The sequence below is a fragment of the Labrus bergylta genome, chromosome 2 (genome assembly GCF_963930695.1).
Source record: "Labrus bergylta chromosome 2, fLabBer1.1, whole genome shotgun sequence".
Classification (NCBI taxonomy): Eukaryota; Metazoa; Chordata; class Actinopteri; order Labriformes; family Labridae; genus Labrus; species Labrus bergylta.
In genome coordinates this window covers 575,362-587,713 of record NC_089196.1, presented here as the reverse complement: position 1 = coordinate 587,713, position 12,352 = coordinate 575,362, and the positions used below count along the sequence as shown (strand labels likewise).

Sequence of the window (12,352 nt, the reverse complement as noted above, 5' to 3'; positions counted from 1 at the left end):
GAATTCACTAACACTGGTGCTACCAGCCCAGCACAGTTAGAGTGAAGTATGTACTGTCTGCTTATAGTAACTGCACCACAGTGTTTATAAGAGTTGTTATGCTCTAACACCCTGATTATTTCGTCTTTTATGATGTTTAGGAATTTACTGCCAGAGGACCATCCCTGGTAGATTATTCTGACAATGATGAAACTGATGAGAATTGTTTAAATGACCAGCCATTGGGTCCACATTATGATGAAGTTGTTCCAAAGTCCAGAAGGACAAAAAGCATTCTGGAAGGCCCTGACACTTTAAATACCAATCATTTATTGGTCAGTCATTTACCCCTTTAATCTTTTCCCTGTAATTGATTTTGATAAATTCAAACAAAACTGTATAACTGTACCATAATGTAACACTCTCCACAGATGAAAAAAGTTCCAGATTTTTCTGATTCCCTCTATGATTCAAGTGATGACAGTACAGAGGGCCCTTCTACTCAGTCTAAGTCTGAGACGGCTTCACAAAGGGTGAGTGGAGGCTGTTACCGTCCTGAAAGCCTTTTTGTTATTGCTCTGTGTTTTCACTTAAAGGTTAACCCCTGCCAAACTGAACACCTCTTTTAATAACTACACTGTTAGACATACATATCATTGGTCATATGGGCATCATTGCACATGTCTGTTGCTCTACTTGGTGAGCGTGGTGTTGATTTTTGTAGGTGCTGCCAATTTAGTAGTAATATTGTTATTGCATTCATTCATATTTTCTCAACAATTTCAGTACAGTTCTGCAAAGGGTTTGCCTTTTTAATTCTTACCTCCCCATTTGACGAACAAATTGGGATATATTTACTCCATTATTCTGACATAACCTTCGAGTATTTACTTCTAACATGTAGGTTTGTATATCTAAACAAAAAAGAGATAACTTACCCTAACATAACTCTTATTTGCAGTTGGATACATTACAAGATTTTCCTCAAACTCTCAGTGATTCAACTGAGAGTAATGTGGAAGAATTCAATGATGAGGATTCCACAAAGGACCATTCCGATGTGCAATCAGACATTGAAGTTGTTCCAAAGCTGAGAAGGACAGAAAGCATTCAGGTATGGCCCTGACACTTTGAATGCAAATAACTAAGTGACAGACCTTTCCCCTTTAAATCTGTCAACTGTAATTAATTGTAATAGTTTGCAAAAAAGGATAACTACACACTCTTTTTTTGTAGATGAAAAAAGTTCCAGATTTTTCTGATGCCCTCTATGATTCAAGTGATGACAGAGGGCCCATCTAAGTCTGAGATGGCTTCACAAAGGCCAAGGAGAGGCTGTTACTGTCCTGTAAGTCTCCTAATTACTTTTTTTGGGTAATCACTTTGAGGGTAGTGCCTCCCAAACTTAAAACAAAGTTCCTTTACTAAAGTTCCAGACATGCATATAGAGAGATGCAATCATAAAGACTATCATCATGAGCATGCCTGTTACTCTTGTAAGGAAGTTTAGTGTTTGAAGGTATTTTTATTAAATTTTTGAAGTCACTAAAGTTATCTACCCAGATATTGTAGTAGATTTGTGCTAGATCTTTTTTTAAATATAAATTTAATATTGATATAGTGAATTCTTTTTAAATGTGGGTCCCTTAGTCTGTTGTAACTTAACAGTATTTCTCTATAGATGTGAATTTATTTGACTGAAAGCACTCTGAATTTTACTCATCCTACTCTGAATGTACATAATTTTAGCATGTATTAAACCTCCTAGACTGTAATACATTTTAAACATATATAAGGTAGGGAGGAGGTTGAGTTATTAATTTAGGCTTTCTTTTTCTTCTTAAGATTCAAAAGATTCTTGTAGGATCAGATGCCTCAAGTGTAGACAGCGAAGAAGAGTATATTCCAGGTCCAATGGAGGAGAGCACAGACAGTGACTGCAGCTTGGAAATACCCATGACAATTAAATGAACGAAGTTTCTACTAGTCTTACAAGATGCAAGTCTTCCAGTCAGAGCCAGTCTGAGTCCTCCAGTCAGATCCAGTTTGTGTCTCCCAGTCAGAGCCAGTTTGAGTCTTCCAGTCAAAGCAGCAGCTTTGAAAAAAGCAACGGTCCTGCTGATGAGGATGCCCTTGAAAACCATGAAAACAATGCATCCATCTATGTGAATCCAGTTTTGAAGAAGGAGGATGGTTCAAGACTCTACAACAAGAAGCATCACTGCTTTTATTGTAAAAAAGTAGTTCAAAAAATGTTGAGACATTTGTTGCGTATGCACAATGATGAAATTGATGTCACAAAAGCGTTCAGTCTACCAAACAACTTCAAAGAAAGACGACTGCACTTAGATTTCATTAGAAACAAAGGAAACTTTGAACATAACACCAATGCTTTCGAGAGCCAGAAAGGAAAGCTCATTCCTTTCAAACAACCAAAGAAAAAGACTGAGGGACAAGAATTTCTACATTGTGTGTACTGCTATGGACTATTTACAAAAAGAGTGCTGTGGCGACACTTTCAGGTTTGCAAATTCAAGCCTCAGGAAAAAAAATCTAAACCAGGTAAAACAAGGGTCCAGGCACTGTGTGCTTTTGCTGAACGCGCTCCACCTGGATTTAGTGATGCATACTGGAAGTTCTTGAATGACATGAATCAAGACAAGATTGCATTAGCTGTAAGCAAGACAGCTGCATTCTGGAGTACGGCTACAGACTGTTCAAGAAGAACGAAAGAGTAATCAGCCAACATCAATATATCCGACAAAAGCTGAGGGAGCTTGGCAGGCTGATTGTGGCTGCAAAAAAAGTTGCACCAGTAAAGACTATAAAAGAACTCATAAAACCTGAGAAGTATGTTCATGTTGTAACTGCCGCAAGATGCTTAGCTGGCTTCAGTGATGAAACAGGCAAATATAAATGTCCATCACTGGCCAGAAAAGTTGGACACAGCTTACATGCTTTGGCCATGTTTGTGAAGTCAGAAGGATTGAAGGCCAGAGATAAAGAAATTGTCAAAGGTGCTGAGGAATTTGCTCAGCTCTACCAAGAAAGTTGGAAATTTGACATTGCAAGCCAAGCACTGATTCAGCTCCACCAGTCTAAGTGGAATTGTCCTCAGCTCTTACCATTCACACAGGATGTCCAAAGACTTCATTCCCAGCTGTCTGAAAAACAACAGCAACACTTGGATGCCTTGAAAGAAGAGGTTTCCCCCTCGAACTGGAAAGACCTGACAAAAGTGACCCTGTGGAGCAAGTAATTCTCTTCAACCGCCGGAGAGAAGGAGAAGTATCCAAAATGCCCTTGTCTGTGTACTTGTCCAGAGACCAATCAGAAACGCATGAAGATGTTAACTTGGCCCTTACAGAACTGGAGCAGAAGCTTTGCAAACATTTTGTCCGGATAACCATAGTTGGAAAGAGAGGAAGGAAAGTTCCTGTTCTCCTCACTACACTCATGAGGGAATCTCTTGATACTCTGGTTGAGAAGCGAGAAGAATGTGGGGTACTGACTGAAAATGGTTTCTTGTTTGCATTGCCTCATTCTGTCCACCACCTCAGGGGTTCTGACTGCATAAGACAGTTAGTGCATGAATGTAGTGATATCAAAAATCCCAAAGCTCTAACCTCAACAAAACTCAGGAAACAAATTGCAACGCTCTCTACTGTACTGAATCTGAAGAACACAGAACTTGACCAGCTGGCAGATTTCCTTGGGCATAACATTGATGTACACAGAAAGCACTACCGCCTTCCAGAGGGGACCCTACAGCTCGCCAAGATAAGCAAAGTTCTCCTGGCATTGGAACAGGGACAGCTCGGAAAATACAAAGGAAAGAGCCTGGATGAAATTCACATTGATCCAAACGGTACTTAGTCATAATATATTTTAATGCAAAGATAAAGGTTTGAACAGAGCAAGTTTGTAGTGGTTAGAGTTTGACTATAACAGCGCAATTTAAATTCAACTATTTATTTAATCAGTCCAGCTGTTTATGTTTCCCTTGTTGTACTCTTGATTGTCAGAGGTGAATCACTACACTTTCATCTGTCCAACTCATTCATACAGTATTTTGTCAATACACATTTCACAGACTGTTGAAATTGAGGCCTGTTCACAAGAGGTCATGGAAGGTATGTGTGAAGCATTGTTTTACACTGGTTATGAATGATCAATTATTGGATTGTAATATTTGTAACAGTTTTCTTTGGCTATGCAATGACAACAGGTTCCCCTACTTATTGTTAATTTTTGGGAATGCACATTTGGAAAAGTGACTATCTTATCACACAACATTTAGAGCATTCATATATTTGGTGACTTTTATAGAATCTTTAATTTTGAAAAAATGTATTTGTTATATTTTAAACTCCCCATCTGTCAAATTAGAAGAGTTTGCACAACTTTCTCAGTCACCTTAGTTTCACGTTATATACTAAATTATCATGAAAGAAAAGGATCAAATGCAGCCAGCTTATTGAAAGCTACTTCTGTCTCATTTATTTGTTTTAACTATTTTCTGTTACCAGATGCCAGTATGGCAGATGTCCAGGGGTCGGAAGATGAGACCAGCACCACAACACTACAAGAAAGCAGCTTTGCCCAAAACCAGAGGAGGAAGTTTGCGAAAAAGAGAGGTAAACATCTCAAGTCTGTTCAGTTAGTGCTATTTTATTTTCAATGAGGAACTTGGTTGACACAGTTTACAGACAAAACAAATTCAACAAACACAAACCAATTATGACTCAGGTCATCAATGGCATATGTTGTGTTTGTAAAATTCTTAAAGGACCTTAGAAAAACACTATTCATAAGAAATAAATGCACATTTCTACAACAGCCCTCCTGACAATAATGGTGTATAAGTAGGTGCAAAGGTTAGTGTGTTGTTAGCAGTGGGCTTAAGGGTAGAGGGGAGAAACCCTTTTAGTCTGAGTGACAAGGACCTATATAGATGTACAGAGGACATGGGGGCCTAGTGGGTGTTAGGTATGCGTTTTCTACTGCAATTTATAAGGTCTTCCTGTAAGTCTCTTGTGGATGCTGCTGAGAGGCTCCTGTCCCTGTCTGATGATCTTGTTCCTTGTCCTCACAATCTTGTTCAAGGGATTCAGTTCAGCACTTATTGCTCCAAACCACACTGGGTTGTTAAAGGTTCCTCAAAGCATCTGTAGAAAACTCAGAATACTTTTGGCTGGCCCAGAAACTCTAGAATAACAGTTTACTGCTGCTCTTCAAAATAAGCTTGTCGTTGATGGGGTTGCCAAGATATCTACACTCTTAAACATGCTTAGTTTTACTGCCTTTTACCGCCAGTGTCAGTTATAGTGGAGCTCCAAAAAGGCGTCTGCTTTAATGTCAGGCACAGGGGCTTTATTTGCATGTATTCTCTTGAGCACCCCCTCAATATCCCTTGGGCGAAAACTCTACATATATCAGTGTAAGGTTGGTACTCAGTTCCTCCCACTCCAGTTTGCAGCTGTGCGTAGGTTGGACTTCAGTGTTTGGAAAGCCAGCAAATGTCTTGACACCTTTCAAGACATCCCTGGTTTTGGCCTCTTGGAAAACCTTTGTCTTATAATTCCTGTCTTATTTCATTATTTAGCCTGCCTTGAATAAGTTCAGCCTCAGTCCTGTTGCCTGAAGCAAAGACTGATTTCCTTTTTGTGTCTTTCAAATTGTTAGTGGTCCTGGATTCTCACTTCCCAGTCAGTGTACTCATTGTCTTGCAAGGTCTCAGTGGCCTCATTGCACGGTTGCTTTTTAAAAATGGCCTCTCTTTGTACCTAGTTGCTAGCATTACAGAGGCACCGGAGTCAGAAGATGAGGACAGTGTGATGTCACTGCCAGACAGCACCTCTGCAGCATCTGCCCGAAACCAGAGAAGCTCTGCAAAAACTAGAGGTGAGCTGAGAAGAATAATGTACAAATTCTGTCCATTTATCTGTAAAAGACACAGGAACCATGTACAAATTATATAGTTGTATAAAATCTTTACTCTCTATTACTACAATTTTATAGTTGTCACTATGACCAATCAAGGTATACATGACAAAGATCAAAATGCAGCCAGCTTACTGAGAGCTACTTCATAGTCATATTTCATATTTTAATCAATAGCTGTCTCATTTATTTGTTTAAACTATTTTCTGTTACCAGATGCCAGGGTGGCAGAAGCCCAGGGGTCAGAAGATGAGGCCAGCACCGCATCACTACTAGAAAGCACCTCTACAGCGTCTGCCCAAAACCAGAGGAGGAAGTTTGAAAAAAAGAGAGGTAAGTACAGCACAATATACCACTGTTTTCTGTAAATGCATGGTTGTGACCTTGTGAGGGGGAAAAGATGTGAAAAAAGTCGCACAGCCAGCCTGGTCAGTGTCGCCGTCTTTTCCAGCACAGCGTGCACTCAGCTTTCAATACACACTGAATGGGGATGGGTTTTAAGCACGTCAGGTTGCAGTTAGTGGCTGCTGCACCCGCTGTAATGACAGCGCGTGTTTCAGTATTTTATACTGGTATATTGGTCGCACCGGTGTATAAGACACAGCCAACTTTTAAGACGAAAAAATAGGTATTAAAAGTGCGTCTTATACACCAGATTTTACGGTAATATTTTAAATCTAGGGTTGACTAAGCCATGGATAAGCTAACTTTAAAAGACCTCCATCACTTGGTCTTTATTAGGTTGTAGTTCTGTGACACTTGTGTGCAAAAGAGGTATAAGGCACCCATTTAGTTAATGTTTGGTTAAACTGTGTATATTTTTCTGACTGTGGGAGAGTCCTGTATGGTCTCTCAACCAAGTCAGTACTTCATTGGATGACCAGTTGAATCAATCTGATAGTATTTCAGTTCTAGTTATGATTTAAAGTTTTCAAAACTCTGTAACTTGTCCTTTTTATGCCCGTTTAGGTAAACAAACTGCTGTTAAAAGAAACTGGACACCAGAAGGATGTGCTGCAGTACAAAGACATTTAAAGAAATTCATTGTGATGAACCAAGTCCCAGGGAAGGAGGACTGCCAGCGCTGCATCGATGCAGAACCTCAAGCCCAGAAGAGCAGAGACTGGAGGGCAGTGAAATACTTTAAAAATTGAATTTCTGCTCTGCGAAGAAAAATAGAGTGAAAGTGTTTCAGTGAATGAGGAAATTATAACATTGTAAACTAAGCATGCAGCAGTTTTTTTTATGCTGTTTTCTCAAAATGACAACACTTTGGCTTACTTTATAATATAACTTTCTCATTATGTTGTAGCTTATTTCATCATGCACATTACACTGTTGTAATGTAATGCGTTCATTGTTTTGTAGTATGTTCAGGTTATAACATTATGAGCTTTTATTACATTAAAGTAATTACATCATGTGTAGTTACATTTTTAGTTTTAGTTGTTACATTACAATTTTTAGTAAAATATACTATGTGTAGTTGTAAAAGTCAAAAAACACACGCACATCACTTAGTTAGGTGCTGAGTCGGAAAAATACTACAGATGCAAAAAAGGACTCGCAAGACTAAAGCTCCCAAATATAAACATGTTTATTTGCTAAAAGTGCATTATCAGGGGCACAACGTTTCGAGCCGTCCGGGCTCTTCCTAAGGGGCTGTAAGGAAAAAAAGTGTGTGTGTGTGTGCCTGTGTGCCTGTGTGTGGGTGCCTGTGCGTGGGTCTCTGTGTATGTTTTTTGTGTGTGTGGGTGTCTGTGTGTTTGTGTGTGTGTGTCTGTGCATGTGTGTGTGTGTGTGTCTCTGTGTGCGTCTGTCTGTGTGTGTTGTGTGTCTGTGTTTTGTGTATATGTGATTCTGTATGTGTGTTTGTGTGCGTGTGTGCGTGTGTGTGTGTGTGTGTGTGTGGCTGTGTTTGTGTGTGGCTGTGTTTGTGTGTCTGTTTGTGTGTGTCTGTGTTTGTGTGTGTGTTGTGTGTGTCTCTGTGTCTGTTTGTGTGTGTGTGTGTGTGTGTCCGTTTGTGTGTCTCTGTGTTTGTGTTAGGGGTTAACCCTAACCCTAAAGACAACCCTACCCTACCCCTAAAAAAAACCCTCACATGGACTCTGCCTCGACGTGGCGTGAGGGCTTGAGTGCCTCCTGGGTCCTTGGGATTCTCCAGAATAGCTCTACCCAGTAGTGCTTACTCCTGTGTCGTAGGCAGGAGTAAACACTACTAGGTAGAGCTATTCTGGAGAATCCCAAGGATCCAAGAGACCAAACCAAAGAGTCCCCATACTTACCTTTCTGTCCCCATACTTACCTTTCTTCATAAGCCTTACCCTGACCTTTCTACTAAACCTGACCATTTCACCAAAACACTTGCACCTCCTCCTAGAACCGTCGGATCCAATGCAGGTAGGTCTGAAACACACACACACAAAAATTCAGGTTAATAACTATCACTGTTCAGGAGTTGGGAACTTCAATGTCAACATTTGTAATTCAATTGGTTTTAAGTTCATAACTTTGCCCAGGAAGGTGCTAGACACCTGGTTCTGACGGATCCAGAGTCGGACTGAGCCCAGCTACTCGTTTCTATAATTTGGCGGAGATAGCGCCACCTAGCGGGAAAAAAAGTATGGAAAATTTTTAATTGTATTACATATACTTATCGACTCCAAATGGCCTGAAACGTGCTCCTAAATACTTTCTGGGGGAACTTTTTTTTAACAAAACACTTAGTCATTCGGGTAAGACGTTTAAGGTCATAACTCCACAACGGTACGTCCAGACTCCATCTGCCATAATTCGGGTACACTGAACACGCATGACTTGTCCCTGAGTCTCTACGATCTTCCGTTCCCAAGATGTGGCCAAAACAAAGTCCGACCAATCAACTTTGAGCACTTCCCGACGTCATAGAGACTCGAGGGTGGTACCGTTGGCTAGGCCATGCCCCTTTTTGGGGGGTAGCATCTTGGTTCCAAATCTATGCGACCAACCAATCAAAAGTTATTAGAAATTTTCAACGTGCTAGGGGGTAGCACGTCGGTTAATACCCCCTTTTCCCTAACCCCCTACCCAATTTTCACTTACTATCATTTCACATGGGCGACCTTTTCACCTATAACTCCTGACCCTGATTACGGAGAGACTCCAAAAACACATCCGTCTGCCATAATTCGGGTACGCTGAACGCTGGTCTTATCCCTGAGACTCTACGACCTTCCGTTCCAAAGTTACAAATTTGGAAAAATTAAAAATAATTAAAATTTAGCCCCTACAGACCCAACCCGACGTCGTAGAGACTCGTGGGTGGTACCGTTGGAAAGCCCATGGTCGATATAGTGGCAACCACCAAGGTTTCCAGAACGCTACGACAGGTATTCACTGTAAGTATCACTTTATGTCTCAAAAACATGTTTTATGTCAATTTTGAGCTCAGCTTCACAAGATACGCTTAATTTGATTACTAAAGCTGTTAATAGCGTTGTGTTGCTCAGGGAATGTTGATTTTGATGTTATTTCATGTAACTGCGCTCATTTTTTACCAGCAAAGCTGTTTCATCTTATTTTGTCTGAATTACTCCTAACAGTATTTTTCCTTTGAAACGTCACTTTGAGTTAGAAAATTTAGTCAAGAACAGGTTTTCACTGCAAGTGTCACTTTATGTCTCAAAAACACATTTTATATCAATTTTGACCTCAGCTTCACAAGATACGCTTAATTTGATCACTATGTTGATTTTGATGTTGTTTAATGTAACTGCGCTCATTTTTTACAAGTACAGCTGTTTCATCTGATTTTATCTGAGTTACTCCTACTATCAGTATTTTTACTTTTGAAACAACAATTTGAGTTAGAAAATGTAGTCAGAACAGGTAAGTGTCACTTTATGTCTCAAAAACATGTTTAATGTCAATTTTTAGCTCAGAGTGTCACACAAAGACACAAAGCCACAACAAAAAGACAATGACAACACAGAGACATAAAGACACAACACAACAACACAAAGACACAACACAGATACACAAATACACAAAACAACACAACAGAGACAACACAACACAAAGACACAACAACACAGACACAACACAATGACACAAAGAAACAACAACACAACACAGAGACACAACAACATCACAGCAACACAACACAGATACACAACAACACAGTGACACAGAGACACAACAACGCAACACAGATACACAACAACAACAACACAGACACAACACAACGTCACAAAGACACAGCAACAGACACAACACAAAGACACAGACACAACACATCAGAGACACAGACACAACAACAACACAGTCAAAAAGACACAACAACACAGAGACACAACAACACAGACACAACACAACGACACAACACTGATACACAACAACACAAAGACACAACGACAACACAACAACACAGAGACAAAAAGTCACAACAACACAAAGACATAACAACAACACAGGCACAAAGACACAACAAGACAAAGACACAACAACAACACAACACGGAGACACAAAGACACAACAACACAGAGACACAAAGACACAACAAAAAGACACAACAACAACACAGAGACAAAAAGACACAACAACAACAACAACAACACAGAGACACAGACTCTGTGTGTGTATGTGTGTTGTGTGTGTGTGTGTGTGTGTGTGTGTGTGTGTGTGTGTGTGTGTGTGTGTGTGTGTGTGTGTGTGTGTCTGTTTTTGTGTCTCTGTGTGTGTGTGTGTCTCTATGTGTGTGTGTGTGTGTGTGTGTCTCTATGTGTGTGTGTGTGTGTCTGTTTTTGTGTCTCTATGTGTGTGTGTGTGTCTGTTTTTGTGTCTCTATGTGTGTGTGTGTGTCTGTTTGTGTTGTGTTTGTGTGTCTGTTTGTGTTGTGTTTGTGTGTCTGTTGTGGTATGGAAAGCCGATTGAAGATTTAATAGATATCCTTGATATCAAAACTCAGTTTCCTGTACTAGTGAAGTCTTTGGCCGCACTAGTTTACTAGTAGAACGTTGAAAGACTTACTAGTAAACTAGTAGAAGGCAAAAATTCCTACATGTTAACTAGTAAGGTGCAAAATATCTACTAGTACAAAAAATTGTGTGTCTACTAGTTAACTAGTGCACCTAAACATGTTTACTAGTTAACTAGTAAGAGCCAAAATGTCCACTGGTAAGATAGAAAGGAATATATATGGACCATACTAGGTAACTAGTTAGGATAAAAAGGTTTTACAAGTTAACTAGTAAGAGCAGAAAGGTCCACTAGTTGTACTAGAGATGGCTTTATTAGTCTTACTAGTTAACTAGTGCGGCTCTAAATGTTCACTAGTTAACTAGTAAGAGAACAAATGTCCACTAGTTGCACTAGTATCATTTTTACAAGTCGTACTACTTAACTAGTGAGACTTAAATATTTTACTAGTAAACTAGCGCAAACTAAGCAAATATGCATTTACATATTGCACACTAGTCAACTAGTTGGATTGCAGGATTAGAACTAGCTTACTAGTCGATATCTGTTTTCATTTTACTAGTTAACTAGTTAGACACTGTTGGGCCTCAGCCATGTGCATGGGACAAAGGACTCAGGCCTGTATTACAGTTCTCAAGCCTGACTAGAGTATTTTGGAGGGAACTGAACAAAGGGGTCTTAGCCCAGCAACCCCCCAACAGAAACCAATGAATAGGTGTGAAAAGTGGGGGGGGGTGTCTGAATTCTCTATCCTCATTGGAGGAGGCCTGAGGTAAATCCACAGGCAGCTCCAGTCTTTAAAAGCAATCGTAAGGCATTGTTTCCTTCTCTTCAAGTGTGGTCTGCCGACATCAGAGGATACCCTCTCCATATGATGGACTCCAGCATTCGAGACAAAGCCTTTCCTCCTCTTGGCTTACATAGGTTAAAACTCCAGAGCGGAGGTTGCTCAGTATAGGTAGCTCTTCACATGCTGAATTCAAGCATCAGAGGATTCAGTTGACTACTTCCACGGCATATTTTTAGGAGTTTTGGGCGCAATCAGATGCTATCAGGTTCGAGCAAAAAGAAGAGTTTCTTTCCTTTTTGATTTTTCGTAAGACGTCATTGAACCATCTAGACAGGAGTGCTGAAGGAAGCCCACTGATCCCTGAATCCACAAGGACACATAAAGAACTCGGCTCCTGCAACCAGAAGACCCTATAGAGCAGCACTCTGGTCGAAGATCTGAATCCTGCTACCCTCCTCCTACATCTGCCACGAAGGAAACCTGCCTGAATCTGTTGATTTAACATTCAACAGAGTGACGATTTAACCAACTTTGCAACAGTCACCAGGAGTTACCCCAAGTAAGAGCTTTGGTCTGGGCAGAAATAGTTTCAGAAATAGTTATGTTTCTTTTATAACCACTGACAATTATGCATCATTGTTGACGAGATGTCACATTCTGTTTATTATCTGTTGTAAGCTGCTG

General features: G+C 40.1%; 1 protein-coding gene across 2 annotated transcripts; it reads left to right on the top strand.

Moving 5' to 3' along the window:
• Positions 1–931: 931 nt before the first annotated feature.
• On the top strand, positions 932–8,000 carry LOC136181332 (G patch domain-containing protein 4-like). Of its 2 annotated transcripts, none has more exons than XM_065962605.1 (6): positions 932–1,327; positions 1,825–3,847; positions 4,509–4,616; positions 5,770–5,883; positions 6,139–6,255; positions 6,892–8,000. In XM_065962605.1, exons 2-6 carry the CDS (start codon positions 3,277–3,279, stop codon positions 7,074–7,076), a joined length of 1,095 nt encoding a protein of 364 aa, XP_065818677.1. In that variant the 5' UTR covers positions 932–1,327; positions 1,825–3,276; the 3' UTR covers positions 7,077–8,000. The 2 variants fall into 2 exon arrangements, with proteins under 2 accessions (XP_065818677.1, XP_065818681.1); XM_065962609.1 differs by lacking the exon at positions 932–1,327 and adding an exon at positions 4,073–4,112 and having other exon boundaries at positions 3,685–3,847.
• Positions 8,001–12,352: the final 4,352 nt, after the last annotated feature.